Source organism: Delphinapterus leucas, chromosome 10 (assembly GCF_059928025.1).
Source record: "Delphinapterus leucas isolate spDelLeu-1000000601 "Yukka" chromosome 10, BTC_Dleu_Yukka2, whole genome shotgun sequence".
Lineage (NCBI taxonomy): Eukaryota > Metazoa > Chordata > Mammalia > Artiodactyla > Monodontidae > Delphinapterus > Delphinapterus leucas.
In genome coordinates this window covers 39,340,545-39,362,510 of record NC_143138.1, presented here as the reverse complement: position 1 = coordinate 39,362,510, position 21,966 = coordinate 39,340,545, and the positions used below count along the sequence as shown (strand labels likewise).

The 21,966-nt window shown below is 48.2% G+C and overlaps 1 protein-coding gene and 1 long non-coding RNA gene across 4 annotated transcripts in view; one reads left to right on the top strand and one right to left on the bottom strand.

The window, feature by feature from the left end:
• Nucleotides 1–21,883, top strand: part of ZNF76 (zinc finger protein 76) — a 31,965-nt gene extending 10,082 nt beyond the window's left edge. The window contains exons 2-14 of one of the 3 annotated variants that reach the window (XR_002645719.3): nt 8,610–8,778; nt 12,346–12,426; nt 12,542–12,619; nt 13,850–14,049; nt 16,100–16,216; nt 16,556–16,631; nt 17,225–17,350; nt 17,462–17,641; nt 18,432–18,665; nt 18,760–18,923; nt 19,635–19,812; nt 20,344–20,457; nt 21,009–21,118. Coding sequence is in view for 2 of the 3 variants with exons in the window: in XM_022581680.3 (XP_022437388.2) it covers nt 8,706–8,778; nt 12,346–12,426; nt 12,542–12,619; nt 13,850–14,049; nt 16,100–16,216; nt 16,556–16,631; nt 17,225–17,350; nt 17,462–17,641; nt 18,432–18,665; nt 18,760–18,923; nt 19,635–19,799; nt 20,344–20,457; nt 21,009–21,113 (1,713 nt within the window). In the remaining variant the exon portion in view is untranslated. Of the gene's footprint in view, nt 1–8,609; nt 8,779–12,345; nt 12,427–12,541; nt 12,620–13,849; nt 14,050–16,099; nt 16,217–16,555; nt 16,632–17,224; nt 17,351–17,461; nt 17,642–18,431; nt 18,666–18,759; nt 18,924–19,634; nt 19,813–20,343; nt 20,458–21,008 lie in introns of all 3 variants that reach the window. The other 2 variants (XM_022581680.3, XM_089918004.1) reach the window with 2 other exon arrangements.
• On the bottom strand, nt 6,903–21,800 carry LOC149748213 (uncharacterized). Its single transcript, XR_016394463.1, has 2 exons — nt 17,044–21,800; nt 6,903–16,795 (listed from the first exon to the last, which is right to left on the bottom strand). It is a non-coding gene; the product is annotated as an uncharacterized LOC149748213 (long non-coding RNA).
• Nucleotides 21,884–21,966: the final 83 nt, after the last annotated feature.

Here is a 21,966-nt window from a genome sequence, read left to right as displayed (position 1 = left end):
ATGAGTGTTCAGCCTCGTCTTTTTTCACTTAGCGTTGATTTGTTAACCCTCCTCCACTAATCCAGATGGTCTTTGTGGTTCTTGTCTGAAACGTTTAAACAAGCATTCTGTGCAAGTAGCTCTTGTTTTCTGTCCATTCTTTTCGTGGGATGAATTATGAAGATGAGATGATTAGATCTCAGATCCTGAACCTTTCCTGGTGGGGTTAAGTAAGCATTGACAGATTGTTCTCTGGAGAACCTGGAGCCCCTATAGTGCCATTAGCAATGCACGCTTGCGCCCACCTCTCCTGGCCTTGCCAACACTGATGGTTCAAATTTTTTTTTTTTGTAATTAATAGACTGTTTCTTAGAGCAGTTTTAGGTTTGCAGAAAAACTGAACAGAAAGTACAGAGAGTTCCCATATACTCCCTTCTTCCCCAACCCCCCGCCCCCAGTTCCCAGTTTCCCCTGCTAACATCTTACATTGGTGTAGTATATGTGCTACAATTGATAAACCAATGTTGAGGCATTATTATTAATTAAAGTCCATAGTTTACAATTATGGTTCACTCTTTGTGTTGTACATTCTATGGGTTTTGACAAACGTATGATGTCAGTTATCCACCATTATAGATTTATGCAGAATAGTTTCACTGCTCTAAAACTGACCTATGCTCCACCTGTTCATCCCTCCTCCCCTCGCCCTACACCCTTGGCAACCACTGATCTTTCCACTGTCTCTATAGTTTTTCCTTTTCCAGAACATCATATAGTTGGAATGATACTATATGTAACCTTTTCAGATTGGCTTCTTTGATTTAGCAAAATGCATTTTAAGGTTCCTCCATGTCTTTTCGTGACTTAATAGCTCTTTTTATTGCTGAATAATATTCCATAGTATGAATGTACCACAATTTGTTTATTGAAAGGCATCTTGATTGCTTCCAGTTTGGGGCAATTATGAATAAAGCTGCTATAAACATCCATGTGCAAGTTTTCCTGTGGACATAAGTTTTCAACTCATTTGGGTAAATACCTAAGAATAGGATTTCTGGATTTTATGGTAAGAATATGTTTAGCTTTGTAAGAAACTGCCTGTCTTGCAGAATACCGTTTTACTCTGCCATTTTGCATTCCCACCAGCATTTGGTGTTGTCAGTGTTTTGAATTTTGGCTCCTGTAATAGGTGTGTAGTGATATCTCATTGTCTGTTGGATGTGAGTACTGTTACTTTGATTTTTGGTAATTTGATAAGTATAATATCATCATGATTATTCTTTCTTGTTCTTTAATTACCAATTAAACTTTTTTTTAATATTAGTGTTTTTTGCTTATGTGAATTCATATTGTAGCCTTATTTGTCCAGTGGGAATTTGATAATGTTTTTGGAGGTTTGTAAGTGTCTGCATGTGGTTTTCTTTTCTACCTAGTTTTTTCTTCTATTGTGGTAAAATACACAGAACATAAAATTTGCCATCTTAACCATTTTTAAGTGTACAGTTCAGTTACATGTGTTTTTTTAAAAATTTATATTGGAGTATAGTTGATTTACAATATTGTATTAGTTTCTGCTGTACAGCAAAGTGAATCAGTCATACATATACATATATCCACTCTTTTTCAGATTCTTTTCCCATATAGGTTATTACAGAGTATTGAGTAGAGTTCCCTGTGTTATACAGTAGGTCCTTATTAGTTATCTATCAGTTATATGTGTTTTTAATATCATGTGTTATGTTTTATTTCTTTAGTATTTTCCCCTAATGTCGAGGTTTTTTTTTTTTTTTTTTGCGGTACGTGGGCCTCTCACTGCCATGGCCTCTCCCGCTGCGGAGCACGGGCTCCGGACGCGCAGGCTCAGCGGCCATGGCTTACGGGCCTAGCCGCTCCGCGGCATGTGGGATCCTCCCGGACTGGGGCACGAACCCGAGCGTCCCCTGCATCGGCAGGTGGACTCTCAACCACTGCACCACCAGGGAAGACCCCGTCGAGGGTTTTTTTAAGCCAACTGTTCTTTTTGACTTGATTTACTTATGCTTCAAAAGTCCAGAACTCCCTGCTTATCTTGGTTGAGATCTGGATGTTGTTCCATTTTGATAAACTGGTAATATAAATGGAACCTTTTTGTCCCAGGGTGATGTTTTAAATAACATGACGTGTCTAAATAACCGTGATGATCCAGTTCCTCCTGATGCTGAAGGAGTGTTTCGTTTTCAAGTAGCCCTTCTCAAGCCAGCAGTGATCCCAAGCTGAATTCCAGAAACAATTGAGATGTAACCTCACCATATCTGTATTAATTTGCTTGTTGATGTAAAGTGATATCCTTAGGGTAACCCTTCCAAATTGCCTTTATTCTGCACTTTTCTTTTCATGGACTAAAGGTGGGTTTGAAACTCCCCCGTGATTGCTCTGTTGAATGTTTACAAACTAAGGTGTTAAAATTCACTTAAACATTTGGCCGAAAATTAGATTTTTAAGTTATCTGTTTTAGTTTAAATGAATGCCATTCTGCAGTAAAGGAGTATGCATTTTCATTGCCCTTTTGGAATTGAAAATAATCCACTTTGCCTAAATACTCCCTTTTCTGTGACTAATTCAAACCTATAAAATTGTAGTAGCCAAACAAGAACCATACTAAAAAGTACTTTGGGCTTTTAACATCTTTGTGCCTTTTGGAAAGAGGTGTTTAGCTGATGTTTTAAATATGTTTCTGTTATTAATTTCCTGTTTTCTCTTTAGTGTTTGGAAACCCACAGAACCAAGCCTGTTTCACTAGGCTTTTTGTGTGTGCATTGAAGTCTTCTTCTATAATCACAAATACTGAAAACATTTTACTACAGCTCTTCCAAATCCCGTTCTAATTAGTTTGCCACTTGACTCCCTCAGCCTTCATCCCTCCCAACCTAATGTCGCTTTGTCCCCTCTGAGAAGTTTTCTATATTTCCAAATGAAGAATTATCTGAGTGAAAATTGTCATTTTTTTTTCAAAGTTGAGCATTCTTCTCTCTCCAAGCAAACGTTCTGTTTTTCTCTTTTTTGGCTTCTCAATACAGTTGCCCTCTGGGCTGGCTGAGGCAGAGTACATAAAGCCTTACTCCAAACGACCAGGGAGTTCAGGTTAGCAGACAATGATAGACTAGTGAACAGGTGCCTGTAGTCAAGGTGAAGCCCAGCCTGGGTGTGGATCAGATTAGATCTAAACCATGACAAAGTGGAGAAGCACAAATACGTGGCTACTCTTTCGTTTCCCATCTGTCAATTCTCTTATTTTTCTGCTTTAGGGAGGCAATTTAAGCACATCTTTTTTCATAGAGAGACCTAAAGATTCTATGTGTCTAGAAAGTTTTTCTAAATGTTATCTCACTGGTAATTAAAATTTATGTTTACAGTAGGAAACACATTTATATATTATGAAGCCATAGGGTTGTTTCCTGCATCAGAGCAAACAGTAGGTTAAGTTCATTTAAAAATGCAACAAACAGGAATTGGGCTTGCTGCTAATTCTGGGAGTGTCCGTCTCCCTTTTCATCCCTACCTTTTGTCATGCTCTTATTCCCCACTCCCCCCTTTCCGCCAGACTGGCTCTCCCCTGTACCCAGCTCAGGTCATTAGGGATCTGGTATAACTTACACCCTCCAAGGAGAAAACATAGCAGTTGCCCCTGCTCCCCCGCTCCCCCTCCTCTTTCTCAGAGGGCCACGGGAGTTATGAATCTGAAATGTCAAGTACAGGCGGGAACTGCTCAGACCCAGCCATCCTGAGGCAGTCACAAGCCTCTCTTTGGCTCTGCCAGTGTCACTGTTGTTGGTTTAGTACCGGCACAGGAGGATTCATCTTTTAACAAAAGAAAGGGAGAAAAATGGCAATTAGACACTTGTACATGCCTGGCAGCCGGGAAGCACCTTCTCCTCACCTGCCGTCAGGCTCTGTCGGAAAGCAGCTTCAGAGGTCAGGGAAAGGGAGGAGAGCAAGAGTAGACTGTTTTAAAGGTGTATATTATGAGGCTTAAGGAGGAAAACTGTATTTAGCCTGGACGTGAGAACATGTAAAAGAGTGGAGATTTGTTTTCTTTGAGTCTAAAAGAGTTATTTCTTTGAGTTATTTTGGGAAATGTGGCTACCAGCTCTTCCCTCTTTCCATGTGGCCAGGTCGAGAAGAACTGGTTTTAAGTTGCAGTGGGTGAGATGAAAGCTAAACAACCAGTATTCAAGCGTTTTGAGAGCTGATGTTGTGTCACGGTGGATTAGCAAAAGGAAGAAATGCACCAGATATTGAGAGGTATGGACTCTGCGGCCAGCCAGCCTGGCTTTGATCCTGGCTTCAGCACTAACTAGTTCTGGGACCTTGGACAAATTACTCCACCTCTAAGCCTCAGTCACCTCATCTGTAAAATGGGGATAGTGTACCTACTTCCTCATAGCATTATTTTTAAGATTAAAAGAGTTAATATAGGTAAAGTGCTTTGAACAGCAGCTGACACATATTAAGGACTATATATTTGATAAGTGTTATTAGCACGAACAATGGAAAGGATTTTAGGGTCATTTGGACCAACACTTTATTTTACAGATTAAGAGGCAGTCACAGAAGATAGAATCGAGGTTAAAAGCCTTTCTGCAGACTTCTGGTCCCGAGCTGTTGCCAGTACTCTTGGCTGTTTTAGAAATACCCATTGCTTCAAAAGCATATCCCTTTAGGTTCCTCTTCCATCCTCTTCCTCAGAGCCAGAATTTCTCGAGTACTTCCTGTGTGCCATCACTGTGCTAAATGCTGACATATGTGAACTCATTTCATCCTTACAGCAACGTTTGAAGAAGGCGCCACTACTATCCTCATTTTTTAGAAGTAGCATCTAAGTTTCAGAGAGGTTCAGTTAGTTTCCAAGGGTACACAGCATCAAAGAGGTAAAGTCTGGATTAGAACCAAGGCTGACACCAGAGCCTGTGTTTTTAACCATGGCACAGATTTTCCTCAGAAAGTCTCAATAGAATACAGATGAGCTAAATCAAACCAACCATTGCTTCAGCAGTCACAGGGCCCAGCTATAAAGATCTGAGGCCATTTTGTAATCCCTTTTCAACCTACAGTCTGCTTTGTTTTCCGACCTAGGTCTCTCAGGTGTATTCTTATTTCTGACACAATGCTGTTTATATGAAAACAGGTTCCCAAAAGAACTTCTCTCCCTGATCAAGAGAATGAAAGTTGAAGGTCCTGGAGCAGATGAAAAGAGGCCAGGACCAGAGCTTTCATGAAATAGGGACCATGTGGGGGTTATCAGGACCCTGGGCAACATTGGGGTCACTGCCAGGATCCTAGTAGACCAAAGAAGAGGAGTCAGATGTGGGAATTCCTAGGCCAGTGGTTCTTTACCTCCTTTAATCCCTGTAAGATTCAGATGACAGTCATGGACTCTCCCCTCTTCAGAAAAACATACAAGCTCACACACCATAAAAGTTTTACCAGGTGGCTTCAGGGTTCATAAACTCCAGCTAAAAACCTCTGCAGCAGAGTAGATTACTTAAGAGCCCACTCTGGTGCCAGATGGCCTGGATTCAAATCCTCTTCTTCCATTTATTAGCTGTGCAACCTTGAACAAGTTAATGGCTTGGGCTTCAACTCCCTCAACTGTAAAATAAGGATAATAATAGTATTTAATTAAAGGACCATTTTAGGGATTAAACGAGTTACTATATGTAAATGCCTAGTACATGGTTAGCTCTCCAGCAGTATTCACTATTAGTGGTAGTAGTATTGCTATCCCCAGAGCTTAGCCCATTCAGTAAATGTTTGTGGACAGAATGAATGAATAAAGATGCCAAGTCTAGGGTAGAGTATCCCAACCATTGTGTCACAACTGGGCTATAGTCTTGTCAAAATACTGATCCACTCAGCCCTTCGGGCTGCCAAAGCCCCAGCTGGTTGCTCCTGGCTTCAAGCAGCAGCATCCAAAGTGTGACATACAAATATCCTTCTCTCTGGGTGCCCTGATGTGAAGACAGTTTGGGCAGCGCTGATTGAGATCAGCTGGCAGGTAGTGAGAATCAAGCAGGAAGTCCAGACTCCAGGTCCAGGAGAATTCTATGGATGGGTGGCAAAGAGAATCTTAACCCCTGAGCCTAGAGCAGAGGCTCTAGTACACTCTGTACTACGGCAGACGCAGAGCAAGTGCTGCCAGTAGGACACTCCAGCACTTCCCTCCTGGCACAAGGACCTGGTAAGTCACTGAACAAGGAATTGTGGAGAGCCCACAGTGAACCAGGAGCCAGGCTGGAGCCCAAAGTCTTGTATAGGCAACATGTGTTAAAGAGGTAGTGATAAGTACTGAAGTAGGTGACTCCAGGATTGTGAGTGCCAGGAAGAGGTAGTAGCCAGGGCTGCAGGGACTTATAAGGGGACCAGCCTTGCCTGCAAAGGAGAATGAATTCTTAGGGTGATAGGAAGCCACTGAAGAGTTTTAATCAAGGAAGTGGTAGATTTAGATCTGTACGTAGACATTCTGACACAGTATTACAAAATGAATAGGAAACAGGCAACAATTTATTGAGGACATATGTTAGGAGGCTCTTACATTAGTCAAGAGGTGCAAGGTGATACTCATCTGAAATTAGGTACCTAGACATTTTTGTCTATCTTTTAATTTTTTTAATTGAGGTATAATTGACATACAACATTACATTCGTTTCAGGTGTATAACATGATTCGATATCTGTATATACTGTGAAATGATCACCACAGTAAGTCTAATTAACATCCGTTCTCTTAGCAACTTTCAAATGTGCATTACAGTATTATTAACTGTAGTCATCATGCTGTACATTACATCCCCCAGGACTTATTTTATAACTGGAAGTTTGTACCTTTTCACTCCCTTTGCTCATTTTACCTACCCCCAACCCCTGCCTCTGGCAATTACCAGTCTGTTCTCTGTATCTATGAATCCATTAGATTTTCTTTTTTAAGACTCCACATGTAAGTGAGATCATAGTGTTTGTTTTTTCTCTGCCTGACTTATTTCACTTAGCATAATGTCCTTCCTCAAGGTACATCCATGTTGTCAAAATGGCAAGATTCCATTCTTTGTTGTGGCTGAATAATATTCCATTGTGTGTGTGTGTGTGTGTGTGTGTGTGAGTAAGTGTGACAGCTTCCTTAGCCATTCACCTGTCAGTGGACACTTAGGTTGTTTCCATGTCTTGGCTATTGTAAATAACGCTGCAATGAACATGGAGGTGCATATATCTTTTCAAGTTAAGGTTTTTGTTTTCTTTGGACAAATACCCAGAAATGGAATTCATGGATCAAATTTTTAATTTTTTGAGGACCCTCCATACTGTTTTCCATAGTGGCTACATCAATTTACATTCCCATGAATAGCACACAAGGGTTCCCTTTTCTCCACATCCTTGCCAACACTTGTTTTTTCTTGTCTTTTTGGTAATAGACATTCTGACAGGTGTGAGGTGATATCTCATTGTAGTTTTGATTTGCATTTCACTGGTAATGAGGGATGTTGAACATCTTTTCATGTACCTTTTGGCCATTTATATATCTTCTTCAGAAAGATGTCTTTTCAGATCATCTGCCTATTTTTCAGCTGGATGGTTTGGCTTTTTGCTATTGAGTTATATGAATTCTTTGTATATTTTGCATATTAACCCCTTACCAGATACATGATTTGCAAATATTTTCTCCCATTTAATAGGTTGTCTTTTCATTTTGTTGATTGTTTCCTTTGCTGTGCAGAAGCTTTTTAGTTTTTTAGTCCCATTTGTTTATTTTTGCCTTTGTTTCCTTTGCTTTGGTGACAAATCCGAAAAAATCATTCCAGGACTGATGTCACGGAACTTACCACCCATGTTTTCTTCTAGGAGTTTTATGGTGTCAGGTCTTACATTCAATTCTTTAATCCATTTTGAGTTAATTTTTGTGTATGATGTAAGATGGTGGTGTACCTAGACTTCTGAGGAAAAAGGAGGAATCAAGAATGACCCTACTGGGAATTCCCTGGTGGTCCAGTGGTTAGGACTCAGTGCTTTCAGTCTGAGGGCCCGGGTTCAATCCCTGGTCCAGGAACTAAGATCCCTCAAGCCATGTGGCCAAAGGAAAAAAAAAAAAAGAATGACCCCCACTGATTCTGGGTGGCTGGACATGCCATCCCTGGGATAGGGGATACTGGGAGTGGAACAGTTCTTGGGGTGGGGAACATTGTGAGTTCTGCTGGGGACTTGTGCTGTTTGTGATGCCTGTGTGATATTTACAAGGCTGGTGAATGGATAGATCTGAGCACGGGAGAGATGTCAGAATGGTCACAAAGAACCAGCAGCAGTGGGGTTGGCCGCCTGCCTTCAGTGGGGCTCCCTTCTAAGGGGAGCAAGTTTAAAAGTAGGTTTTGTTTAATGAAATCTTACTTTACAATCAATTTGGCTGGCATGCTTCTCTTGCATGCTCAACCTTTAGAATTCTTAAGTGTGTATATTTTGAACTCTCTTAATAAAAACCAACATAGTTCTCTACTTTGAAGAATTCACCTCTTTTTCTTCTTGGCTGGCCTCCTTCACAGTCACTGTGTGTCCTTGCGGCAGGAGGAAGCCGTGCAGCTCATAATATGACACTGTCCGTTTTCTCAGATTTGTGACGCCAAAGGAAATCTCTGACATCAGCTGTGGCTCTCAGTGCTGGGAAGAAGACAACTTCATGTCTGAGTGTACGAGCAGGAGTTTGCCATGGAGAGCTTGGGGCTGCAGACGGTGACCCTCAGTGACGGGACGACGGCCTACGTCCAGCAAGCTATCAAAGGTATTTCCGGGGACCTCAGAATCCCGCCCTGTCCCCGTCCCAGAGTCTCACGACCACCCTGCCTTCCGGCCTGCTTGCCACAACCTGCTCTGCATGAGAATCTCTCAAGGTGATTGATGGAAAGGGAACTCGTTAAAATGAAATGCCACGCAGGCAGGCTAGAAAATCAGACTAGCCTAGCTATAGGAGCCAAGACCTCTGAAAGGCAGGTTTCCTGACATGTGGTGAGTGGTTCATAAATATTTCTGGAATGGATGAACACAGTGCTGGTTGTGACTTCCTGCTTTTCCAGTTTCTCAGTGCTTTCTAGAAGCAGTTCATTTTAATTTAAGCAAGTTTAAGCAGTCAAACTATCTTCTGAGCATCTACCATGTACAAGACACTCTTCTAGGTTCAGAGGGCACCCAGGCATAGATCTCATGCCTTAGGCCCCACTAGGGTGACCAGAAATAAAAATACAGGGCACACAGTTAAATTTTTAAATTTTATTTATTTTTATTTTTGGCTGCGTTGGGTCTTCGTTGCTGTGCGCGGGCTTTCTCTGGTTGTGGCAAGCGGGGGCTACTCTCCATTGTGGTGCGCGGGCTTCTCATTGCAGTGGCTTCTCTTGTTGTGGAGCACAGGCTCTAGAGCGCAGGCTCAGTAGTTGTGGCGCACGGGCTTAGTTGCTCCGTGGCATGTGCGATCTTCCCGGACTAGGGCTCGAACCCATGTTCCCTGCATTGGCAGGCGGATTCTTAACCACTGTGCCACCAGGGAAGCCCTAGTTAAATTTTAATTACAGATAAACAACGAATAATTTTGTAGTATGAGTATGTTCCACATACTGCATGAGGAAGGCATGTATAAACATGGGATTAAATATTAAAAACAGTAACATAATAACACCAAGTACTAAAAAAAACTTCATTGTTTATCTGAAATTCAGATTTACCTGAAATTCAGATTCTCAAGGAGGGCGTGGAGTCAGAACAGAGCGTTGTTGAAGGGCAGGGCCTTCTGGCCAGGGACACTCACCATCCTGACAGCCTCTTTTCTTTCTCGCCAGCATTCTCAGGCTTGCCAGATGGCATGCGTGTCTTTCTTGGACAGCACTGGCGAAATACCGCCTCATTCCTACTCTTTATTTTGTCATTTCTGGACTCTGTAAGCACCGCCATCCACATGACTGCACTGTCATTTTAACATTGCCCTCCTTCATTTCAACACATTGTCAAAATGTATTTCAGGTCCCGAGCTTACAGATAAATTGTTTGTTGATTTCATTTTAAATCATCTGTTTCCTGACGACGACAAAGAGGCCCCTTAAACTCATCAATAAGCTCTTTCCATATGATGATGTATGGGTCTGGTTGGCTTCATTTTTGTGGTAATGGAACTTCTCTAGAATACTTGTGAAGCCTGCAACCCTCTGTTTGCAGACTTCCCATCACAGGTCTTGCCCCTTCGCCGCAGTCTCAGTGGGATGGAAGAACTTAGGAACTATAGATGGGGCTGTGTTTACTCTGTGGACCCAGGTATTTCCCATGCCTCAGTCTTCTGTTATGAATTAATGGTTGACCGAATGAATAAAAAACAAGTGGCAACACTTGGCCTGAGAAAGCCACACTCTTTTCTTACATCTTGTCTTCTTATGTCTGGATCTCTTTGCCTCCCCCACCTCTCCGTTTATATCTTCTTCTTGTCACTCTTCCTGGCTCTGTTCTCTGCCTCCTGCATGGTGCTGTAGTGTGTGCTTACACGAGTGCACACACACACACACACACACACAACAGATTACACACTGCTGAGAGCAGAGTTGGCCCTCAGGAACCAGAACCTCACTGTCCTGAAAGGCAGCTCTCTTGCTGGTGAGCTCCTCTGACACTCTTGACCAGGGCACTTTCACCTCTGTCAGCAGGCAGCTCTGCCTGGGCCCAGCTTAGCCAGCCGGAAGCCCTAAAATTTTATGACACTTACCTATAATTAGGGTAAGCGTGAAACCTGTTATTCAAAGCCGACACTTTGGAGAGTGTGCTATGAATAAAGGTGCTGGCACCGTTCCAGGCAAACCGGAACATACAGTCACCTCTGTAGTGGGGTACGAGGGCCCTGACGGTCAGCTCTTCTCCCCTCTGCCTCTCCCCATTGTCATCTCTGCTTGTTAAAGGAAATTCTAAGTTGAAATTTTTTCCCAAATAACTCTTCTCAACATCTTGTTTCCCACCTTGAAGCAAAACCCACTCCGCTAGCAGAAGCTCTGATGACACTTTCAGAACCCCGTGTACTGGTGCCCTTGCCAGGACAGCTAAAGTGTTAAAAGGCAGGGTAGCTTACTGCTTGCTGGGCGGGAGGGAAGAGGGGGAGTCGCTCTCCCCTGGTCTCAACTGCCTTTCACTCCTGCTTCTTTTTTTTTTTTTTTTTTTTTTTTTTTTTTTTTTGCGGTACGCGGGCCTCTCACTGTTGTGGCCTCTCCCGTTGCGGAGCACAGGCTCCGGACGTGCAGGCTCAGCGGCCATGGCTCACGGGCCCAGCTGCTCCGCGGCATGTGGGATCTTCCCGGACCGGGGCACGAACCCGTGTACCCTGCATCAGCAGGCAGGCAGACTCTCAACCACTGCGCCACCAGGGAAGCCCATCACTCCTGCTTCTTATCTTTGTCTCCACCTTACCTGCCTCTGGCTGGGTTGTAGAACTGTTAGTTACTGACCCAAGAAAACTCAGTTTGGGGACAAGTTTGGGAATTCTTCTGACTGGGAGACATCAGCAGAGGTGAGCCAGAAGTAGCTGTCTGGTCCTTTTCCCACATCATAGGAGCTCAAATTCCTAAACCTGAAACTTGTAAAGAAAGGAACAAAGAAAGCATTTGTCATTAAGTCTTCAGTCTCCCTTTCCTTCTTCCCTTTCTCACTTCCTTTACCCCTTCTCCCTCTCAAACTCACTGGACATAAGGAGAGGCCTATCTAATTCTAATTCTAAACCTAAGAGGCTTTTGCTCTTAGAAGAGGAAACTGAGGCACAGGGAGGTTAAATAAGGTGTCCAAGATCACACAGCTAGTAAGAGATAGAGCTGAAATTCAAACCCAGGGGGCCTGGACTGGTTCCAGAGTCCACTGCTTTTAACCTCTAAGCTATATTGCCTTATCAGAGGGTCTAGGTCTTGCCATACTGCCACAGTGGGAGATAAGGGAATGTATTTTGATTTAGTTAGTTTGAGTCAGATCTGAACTTTGATGCACTGGGGCCTTCCCACATTTCAGGGCATCCTTTGTTTGCCATTTAGCTCAATCTCAGCAGCTTACTGCCAGGTTGGAAGTCCCCACTTTGCCAGGTGTGGGTAGAATAATAAAGGAAGTTGCTCCTCCTGTGAGTGACAGGAAGGGAATCTGCTGGGAGCTATAGGGTTCCTCACGGCAGGATGTCTCTACCCCCGGTACCTCTGGGAGGGAGGGAATGAGGTAACATGGAGAATGTCACCTGTGCTTAGACACACGGTCTGTGCCTCCAACAGGCCTCTGCTAAAACAGGCATGTGTCCCTCAGCCCTCTTCTGGGCCTGGCCCGCTTCTCTCCATTTCCACCTCCACAGGAGAGAAGCTTCTTGAAGGGCAAGTGATCCAGCTCGAGGACGGGACCACTGCATACATTCACCAAGTGACAGTGCAGAAAGGTGAGGGCATCCTGAGACACCCCTGCCTCATGAGGCAGGCCAGGCAGCCCCCACTGAAGGACCCGCCTCTGTGACACCGAGCTCCAGAGAAAGGCAGGCATTGCTCTCGTTACAGAACCTCTTTCCTTTGAGGATGGACAGCCTGTGCAGCTGGAAGATGGCAGCATGGCCTACATACACCGCACACCCAAAGGTGGGGTCACAGTTATCACGACTGGCAAGAATGAAGGGAAGCAGAACTGGCAGAGGTTGGGGGTTGGAGTTGTGCACCCTGGGAGCTGGGGCAGAGACATGGAGCTATGGTCTCCAAGCTCACCTGGATCAGCAGGCTCGCCTGCCTTCGCTGGCATGGACCACAGGAACAGCTGTTTCTGCCCCCGGGAGGCTGAGCATGGGGGCCTGCAGCCTGGGCCTTGATGGCGGCTTTGGCTCCAGCACAGCCACAAATTCTTAGGGCTTTACATAGGACCCAATGACGTCATCGAAGACCAGGACTAAAAACTTAACTATCATTTTTTTAAGAATTAAGCTTTTAAGGTATTGAAGAATAATCGTTTATTCCTTCTACAAGTTGTTTCTTGAGCAATTATTGCGTGCCAGGCATGGTACTAGGTGTGGAGTATACAAGAGAGAACAGAGTCGGACATAGCCCTTACTCTCCTAGAATCTAGTGGGGGAAATAGGCCTGAAATGAACCCTCATGATGAACTGATCATTGCAAACGGGGTTCAGGCTCAGGGAGGGCTTCTCTGGGGAAGTGACACTTGAGCTGAGAGCTGGAGGGTGAAGTGGGCTTAGCTGGGGAAGAGCAGTGGCAGGGAGGGTTCAGTACCCCAGACAAAAGGAACAGCATGTGTGGTCCAGAAACAGGGGTGGGCAGGGAGAAAGAACGGCACGTCTAAGGAACTACTAGGAGCTCAAGTCCTGGGGGTGAGGGCAGAGTGGGTGAGATGAAGCTGAATAGAGAGGCCGGGAGCCAGAGCACTGGAGCTTCAGGATAAGGGTTTTGGTCTTTATCCTGAGACAGATGCAACATGGTTGAACTGTTTAGAGCCTCAGGTAACGTGATCGCATTTGTGTCCTGCAGAGAACCCTCTGGATGCTCTGCTGCCTGGAGGGAACGAGGGGGTGAGGGGCCACCAGCTAGGAGGTTCTTGTGGTCATCTAGGCCAAGATGATGGTCCCCTTGGGTCCTCACGGAGCTTGTGGGTTCCCAATCGGTACTCCATAGGAGACCTCATCCTTAGGAGAGGCTGCCCCAGAAGGAAGGCCAGCCAGAGTGAATCGCCAAAGTGAGGGACCAGGAGAAACCCGAGGTTAAAACCCTCCTTGGTGTATGTACCTCTCGTTACCTTAAAGCCCAGGTCCCAGCCGCGTCTTTTGCCCTTGTGCAGCATCTGGGCTAACCGCATGTTCCCTGCAGAGGGCTATGACCCCAGTGCCCTGGAAGCCGTCCAGCTGGAAGATGGCTCCACTGCCTACATTCACCACCCCGTGGCTGTGCCATCCGACAGCACCATCCTGGCCGTGCAGACAGAGGTGGGCTTGGAGGACCTGGCCACAGAGGATGATGAGGGCTTCAGTGCGGACACAGTGGTGGCCCTGGAGCAGTACGCCAGCAAGGTGAGCTCTTTTGGCCCTGCCAAACCTGCCACCTTTCTAGAGGACAAGGGCAGTCCTGTGCCTGGACATGGCCAGGACTACTCCCTTTGCCCCTCCACACTGGCTCCCCCGACTTATCTCTCACATGTCATCGTCTCGGATAAGCATCGCAGCCTGGCCAGGGCCGCCGACAGCTGTGTACACTCACGCTTGTTTATGCTGTCTGTGCAGAGGGAAGGCAGCTGTAGGAAACAGCGATATCCGTACGGTGGGAATTTAGGCCCAGCTTCACTTTGGCTGTACTGTCTGAGAAAGCTCTTGCCTTGCCAGTGAATTTTATTAGTTTTCCAGTCCACGGAGGTCAGATGTTCTTGTATTTATTTCTTCTCTGCGACTTATTAAGTCATTTGGGAAAATAACCTCAGTAGGCAGTGACAAGAGCAGATGTAACAGAGCAGCTGGGATTCTTGGAACATAAGGCTTGCACAGTAGCTCAGCTGCAAAGAAAAAGGATCTTGGCTTTCCAAACATCAGTCAGTCTAAGCTCTCTCTGCTGGGGCTGTGGTCCTGCCCGTAGGGGGAACCGGTACAGAGATCTGTGAGCTTTCCAAACCGGGGTGTTCCCTCTCCCCATGAACAGCAGCACCTCAGGGCAGATGCGGCAGGGCTTCCTGGAACACCCGTTTTACCCAGAGATTGGGGGGAGTTATTTTTATAATAAAACTAATGTGGCTGTATCATAAAAGAGAAAAGGAAATCCTCGTGTCTTTTCAAATTGAAGCACAAAACTTTGCAGTAGGCCCCTCTGGGCTATGCCCACTCCCACGCCAGTTCCTTTAGGTGTATTTTAGAAGCCTAATTTGAGGCTTACAGACGTTGCAAAGACAACTGAGCTTTAAATTGTGAGCCCTGAGATCTGTGCTGGCTCTGCCTCTACCTAGTCTGACCTTGGGTAAGTCACTCCCCTCCTAGGCCTCAGCTTGTTCCTGTCTCATACGATGAGAGGGGGCCAGATGATCTCAGAGGTCGCTTCCAGCCCTGAAGTTCCTTGATTCCCTTCATTACCTCAAGAGCCAGTGGGACATGGGAATGAAATCCGAACGCCTGAGCGGGTTAGCCTGCCGAGCAGGCCTGGCCACCTGTGACCCTCTCCTGCCACCCACCAGCTGCTTAAGTATCCATGGAACTTTGTCAGCTGCTTGACCCCTTGACCTGGAGCTGACTAGACAGACCTTGCCATGGATTTGGTCTCCCTCTTTTGTGTCCTGCTCACCACGACTTCCGGAGTTCTGTTTCAGGATCTCCTTGGAAGACCATAGTGTCCCAGAAACAAAGACTGAGGGACAGTCCCAGCAGGACTCTGCCTAGGAAAGCAGAAGAACAGTAAGGGCTCCACGAAGCCAGAGGCTGGTGTGAAAAGGGTGTTCGCAGGAGAAAGGGAAGGGAACGACTTGTTAGATAGCCGGGTGCCGTGGTTAGAGCTGAGGCTTCTGGTGGGACTTTCGGGCCCTGCCCCGGGCACTTGTGCAGTTTGTTGATTGTGACCACCTCACTTCCGGTGAACGCAGGTGAGCTCACCCCCACAGCAGGCCACTTGTTAATGCCCCTTCCAAACACAGGTTTCCCCCAGGGAGGGAGGGATCTCCTCCCATCAGAGGATAAACATGTCCAGAGTTGCGCCTCCTAGGTTGGTGGTCAAAAGAAGGGGCAGCTGGCATGTGGAGTCACCACCCAGCTCAAGTGTGGCTGTTCAGACCACTCCTCCCCCACCTTACCTAGCCATCTAGGAGATGCCTTTTCTCCCAAAGCTGTCACAGCCCCTATGACATTTAGTCATTCCTCTATCTATCAGAGCTGGTGGTGACTCCACGTGCCAGCCCCATTTCTTCTGCAGCATGCCCCGGTGTCTGTTCCGTCTGTCTGGATCTGTCACCCAGGTTGCACTTCTCCCCTTTGGTAGGTTTAACCCTATTTATTGGGTCTTAAGGGGCCAGCTGGGTCCTGTGTCCTACCTCTTCCCTTCTTTCATTGAGGAGAATACATATAGGGACCCCAAGATTTTTTTCCTCAGGTTCTGCATGACAGCCAGGCTCCCCATAATGGCAAAGGACAGCAGGTTGGGGACAGAGCATTCCGCTGCGGCTACAAGGGCTGTGGGCGCCTCTATACCACCGCTCATCACTTAAAGGTAAGGTTGCTGCAGAGAGCTTTTAGCCTTGCCATCTTCCCAGCAGGCTGTAATTCTGCCTTCCCGCTTTGACTGGAACTGGTCCCTGACCTCGAGTTGCTCATTGCCTCCTGGAAGGAAGAGATGAGTGTACAGAAAAGTCAGCACAGAGGGCTTTGACACACATGAAGAATGCAGGAGGGAAGAGAATCAGGGAAGGGTCTCTGGAGGGGGCATCTCAGCTGAAGAGGAAGCAAAATAAAGGAGGTGGCCAATGCTGATACTCCGAGCCCTAACGAGAACTAAACTGCCCATTCATACCCTTGTCCCTTTGAATTACATGATTGCTTGTCCTCACAGGTACATGAGAGAGCTCATACAGGTGACCGTCCATACAGGTGTGATTTCCCCAGCTGTGGAAAGGCCTTTGCCACAGGTAACCTACCTGGATGGGGACCAAGGTGGACTGCTTCCAGTTGAGGGGAGAGGGTTCTAAATTAGCTCTGGCAACTCCCTCAAGGAAGCCAAGCACCAGGCTGCCTTTCTGGAGAAACTGCTGTCGGAGTGCTCTGACGCAGGGCGCCGTCTCTGGAGGAAACCCTGTTACAGAGGCAAGAGGCAGCAGGAGCTGGGGGTTGGCAGAGAGACCTGCCTCTGTGTCAGCCCTGATACCCACCAGCTGGGGGTGCCGGGTGGTCGGTTGAATCCCTCTAGGCTTCATTTTGCCTCTGAATTGAGGCCCTTTAGCCATAGGTTTTCTAGGTTCCCTCTTACACTGGTTCTGGAATGGCACCAGCTGCCCCTGGAGAGGGAAGGAGAGCAGAGTGGGCTTCTCCGGCCCCTCTTACCTGCCCAGCCAGGGGTGGGATAGAGGCAGACACAGGCTTCTTGTGCCAGAGGAGGTCTGGAGCCTCGCCGAGCAGACCTAAAGATGGAGAGCCTCTGAATTAGGAAGAAGAGTTGGTGGAGGATGAGGCCCCACCCAATGCTCTTCTCACCCCTCCTTCCTTCCCTCCCACACGCGGACAGGATATGGGCTGAAGAGCCACGTGCGCACCCACACTGGTGAGAAGCCATACAAGTGCCCAGAGGAGCTGTGCAGCAAGGCCTTCAAGACCTCCGGAGACCTGCAGAAGCACGTCCGGACCCACACCGGTAGGCTGGGCCCTGCCCGCCCTGCCCCGTTCAGACCCGGCTCTGAGCCCAGGGCTCGCCCTGCTCCGCGAGACCCCTTCAGAGCCACCCTCACACAGCCCATCTCCACAGGTGAACGCCCCTTCCGGTGCCCCTTTGAGGGCTGTGGCCGCTCCTTCACCACATCTAACATCCGCAAGGTACATGTGCGCACCCACACGGGCGAGCGGCCCTACACCTGCCCCGAGCCCCACTGTGGCCGTGGCTTCACCAGTGCCACCAACTACAAGAATCACGTGCGCATCCACACAGGTGGGCCAGCTGGCATGCAAGGGCCACCCCTGAGGCCCCAGCCCCCTCTACCATAGGCTTCTGACCTAAACATGTTCTCGACGCGCAGCCCAGAACGTCATTCCAGGCTGGTCCGTGGGCAGGGCACGGGGTTTCGGTGGTTTCGGCCATATCCCCAGAACCACTCTCACTTGCAGTGAGCGGTTCCTCCTTCAGCAGTTAGGTCCAATCTGATGGGCATTGCTGGCCCTCTCAGCTCCCTGCTGCCTCTCTATACCCACCCGAAATTCTCCCTCTCCAGCTGAGCTCCCAGAAAAAGCCCAGGGTCAGGCGTGATGGGGAAAAAGCAGAGAGAAATGTCATCTTCAGCTCCTCACCTCATCCACTGTCCATGTGACTCCTGTGTATCCTCACCCTCCCCAGTGTTACGTCCCTGTCCAGCCTTCTGTGTCATCTCCCAGACGCATGTGTCCCCTCACTCTCCCATTGTACCTGACATATCAGTCACCCCTCTCTATCTCCTGCCTCTTCTGTTCACAAGCCCAGGACCCCCACCAGCCCCTTCACTAGCCTCGGCCTTGCCCCTGCCATTTTCTCTCCACCTCGTCTCTGGGCTCCGTGGTCCCACACTCACGTCCCCTCTGCCTTCCACTGGCCACCTTCCCCACCTCTGTCCATTCAGAGTCCCAGATCTCAGTCCCTCTTCCTCCCTCTGGCTCTCCCTTCACCAACCCTGTCCCCCACTCCTATCCCCTTAGTTTCCCCTTTGCCAGCCCCAGGTCCCACCCCCCTCACAGCCCAGTGTCCCCAGGGGAGAAGCCATACGTTTGCACGGTGCCAGGCTGCGGGAAGCGCTTCACCGAGTACTCAAGCCTGTATAAGCACCATGTGGTGCACACACACTGCAAGCCCTACACCTGCAGCACCTGCGGCAAGACCTACCGGCAGACCTCTACCCTGGCCATGCACAAGCGCAGCGCCCACGGCGAGCTGGAGGCCACGGAGGAGAGCGAGCAGGCCCTTTATGAGCAACAGCAGCTCGAGGGTGAGGGGCGTGGGCAGGAGGTGACAGTGGGGACAAGCCGGGCCTCCCCGTGACCACCTGGTGGCAGATGTCAGCCTGGGCTCTCCTCTCCCAGCCGCCTCTGCAGCCGAGGAGAACCCGCTACCCAAACGACCCCGCATTGCTTACCTGTCGGAAGTGAAAGAAGAGGGTGAAGACATCCCTGCCCAAGTGGCTATGGTGACCGAGGAAGATGGGGCCCCCCAGGTGGCTCTGATCACTCAGGATGGTGCCCAGCAGGTACAGACCCTGGGGGTAGAGGTAGGGTGGGCCACTCTGGCTGGTACCCTCTCCCACTGTCTCTGGGGAGCTCCAAGTTCTAACAGCCCTACGTCCACCCAGTTTCTCTTTTTTAGCCTTATGGATCTCAGAGCTGAGGCCGAGGGTACCAAGTCTTGTAACACAGCACCCCCCTCTTCCTCATGCTTCCAGCTCAGTCTCTGTGACTTCTGGAGCACAGTTAGTAGTTTCCCTCTTTACTTGGAGGCTGACAGGTCCCGTTCATCTGAGTGAGACACTTGGATGTCCTTCTCAAGAGAGAGATGTCGGTACACGGGCCAGAGCATGGTGTGGGATCTGGAAACTTGGCGTTTCTAGCTAGCAGTATAACCTGACGTTTGTCAGCACCCTCACTGTCAAGTGCACTTATGATTTTCGGGGTTGATATGAGGATGAAATTAGGTGGAGACCCTGAATTGCATGGAACAGAGCCCTGAGGCAAAGTGGTGATAAATAGGTGTGGTCAGCAGAATTCTTCCAGTGTAGCCTCCCTTTGCATCCTAGGGCCTGTTTTACTTGCCTGTCCTGACTCCCTCCACCCTGTGACAAGAAGCTAATCTTCTAGCTTACCAATAAGTGAACCTGCTCTGGGAGAGCAGATTCATCTGCCTAGGGGCTTTCAGACAGCCCTCCCCTCCACTCCCAGCTCATCTTCTTCCTTGCTGTTGGCAGGTCAGCCTGTCACCAGAAGACCTGCAGGCACTGGGGAGTGCCATCAGTATGGTGACCCAGCACGGCAGTACCACCCTCACCATCCCTAGTCATGATGATGACCTTGCCACATCTGGCACACACACAGTCACCATGGTCAGCGCCGATGGCACCCAGACGCAGCCCGTATGGCCAGGCGGTTTGCTTGGGGTTTCTTGTTCTCTTGTCCTTCCTTTCTGTGGGATGAGCCCTAAAGTGCAGGCTTAATTAGTCAAGCCTTCATACGAGGACCAAGATTCCCATACATAAAGGGTCTTCCCTAAATCTTCTCTGGGTTATCAGCAACTCTTGTTGAAAAGCATTGCACTGGGAGTCAAGAGACAGTTTCTAAATCTCAGTCTACCCCTAATTTGCTTTGCTGCCATAGGCAAGTTACTTTTCCATGAACCTTAGTCCATCTTCAAATGAGGGGATTAAATTATCTCTGGGACCTTTTACAGCTCTGCCCTTCTGTGATTCAAAATTCCTAAATTAAGTTGGCTGTAAATTAAAGTAAAATACAACCCCACTTAGCTCTGAGCCCCAAGCTAATTAATTAATCTGACCCATAATGGTTTTATTCATTTCCTTCTGGGTTGTTCCCGGCCACCTTGCTTGGAGGGATTTTTTGGATTGGGGGTTGGGAGAGTAATGTAGGTGTGTTGGAAAACCTCATTCTTCTATATTTCAGGTCACAATCATTACCTCTGGGACTGTGGTGGCTGAGGACTCAAGTGTAGCATCTCTTCATCATCAACAGGTGGCGCTGTTAGCCACAGCCAATGGAACTCACATTGCGGTGCAGGTGAGTTGAGGTCTGGTAGGGTACTGTGGCCACAGAAAGGAGCTAGAAGGGAAGGGGAACTAGATGGAGGTCTTGAAGAGGACAGCATTTGGCTCAAAAAGAGCCCATTTCAGAGGACAAATCCCTTTCTGCCTGCATCCACACACCTGTCTCAGGCTCTTTCTTGACTGAGTCAGGGTAGGGAGCCCCTTCTGACCTTCAGGATAACTTCGATGGCAGCCTCCCTGGTGGTCTAAACCCTTAATGTCTTCGTGTCCCTGTTTCTTCATCTGGAAAATAAGGAGGCTGAAGTAGATGATTACTCCAATCAGTCATTCCCCTTCTATGAGCAAACTGCTCTGTCTGACCCTGGACTGTTCCATGGCTCCTCACCATGCCTAGCCTAATAAGATTCTATGAGTGAACTTCCTGTTTCTTGGGGCCCTACTGAGTTCTCAGGCGTTTGGCACTGGGTGGGTGGAGATTCAAAAAAGTAGGCCTCATATACTACCACTGGAATCTAGGAGGGAGGGTCTCACTCTCTCCTTCCTTCTCCTCCCCCTTCTCCACAGCTGGAGGAGCAGCAGACCTTAGAGGAGGCCATCAGCGTAGCCACTGCTGCCATGCAGCAAGGGACTGTGACCCTGGAGACCACGGATTCGGAGAACGGCTGCTGAGCCCAAGAGGGCTGGGTCCCACACCATGTCGGAAGAGGTGCCATGCCGTACAGGCATCCTTGCCTCCAAGGGCCCAGGCTGTGGCTGACACGTGGAAGGTGGCCACACAGGTCTCTAGGGCAAGAAGGCAGCAGGAAAATGGCCTGAAGGGCACAGGGGTCCTGCCCAAGAGTAGGGCCAAGCAGCTGGAATCGGGGGAGTGTGTCATCCTCAGGAGCTAAGGAGGACAAGCTTGATCAGCAGGCTGCACTGGGGTGTCCTCCCCCCAAAATCAGCTGAGCACCCTCTCCTCTCTCTAGAAAACACCCTTCCCGCCCTTGGTCCACTCCCCTTCTCAGGTGGCAACTGGGGCTGCTCTTGGGACTGGTCCTCTGCTCCAACTGGTCACTGCCCACTAGGGGAGAAGGCAGACAGCCCTTCAGCCCAGTAGGGGCAGCTTGGGTCCAGCACTGCCCCTCCCAGCAATAACCACCTCCCCGGAGGCCAGCCGAGATGTCTGGCCACTTGGCAGCAGGGACTTTCTGCCACCGCAGTCAGAATTGCTCAGGGGCTTGTGGCTGGAGAAAAGGTGCCCAGCCCCACCCCTACCCCCAGCTGCTCCCCAACCTCTCTGTGGCAGAGAGGTAGGGAGCAGCCTTGTACATACTGGGGATTGGGTGTAATTGGTTTTATTTTTTTTAATTCCATTTTGATAATTTTTTTTCCTGCTCTGGATGGTGGTGGCAAACGGGTGAATGAGTATTTAATAAAAGTTTCAAGTTTCCACCTGGGTCCCTCCCTCCTCCTCCCTTCTTTCAGCTTCGGGCCCTGGTGGCAGGGCTGGTCAAATCAGGCTCTTGGCCCTGTATCCCGG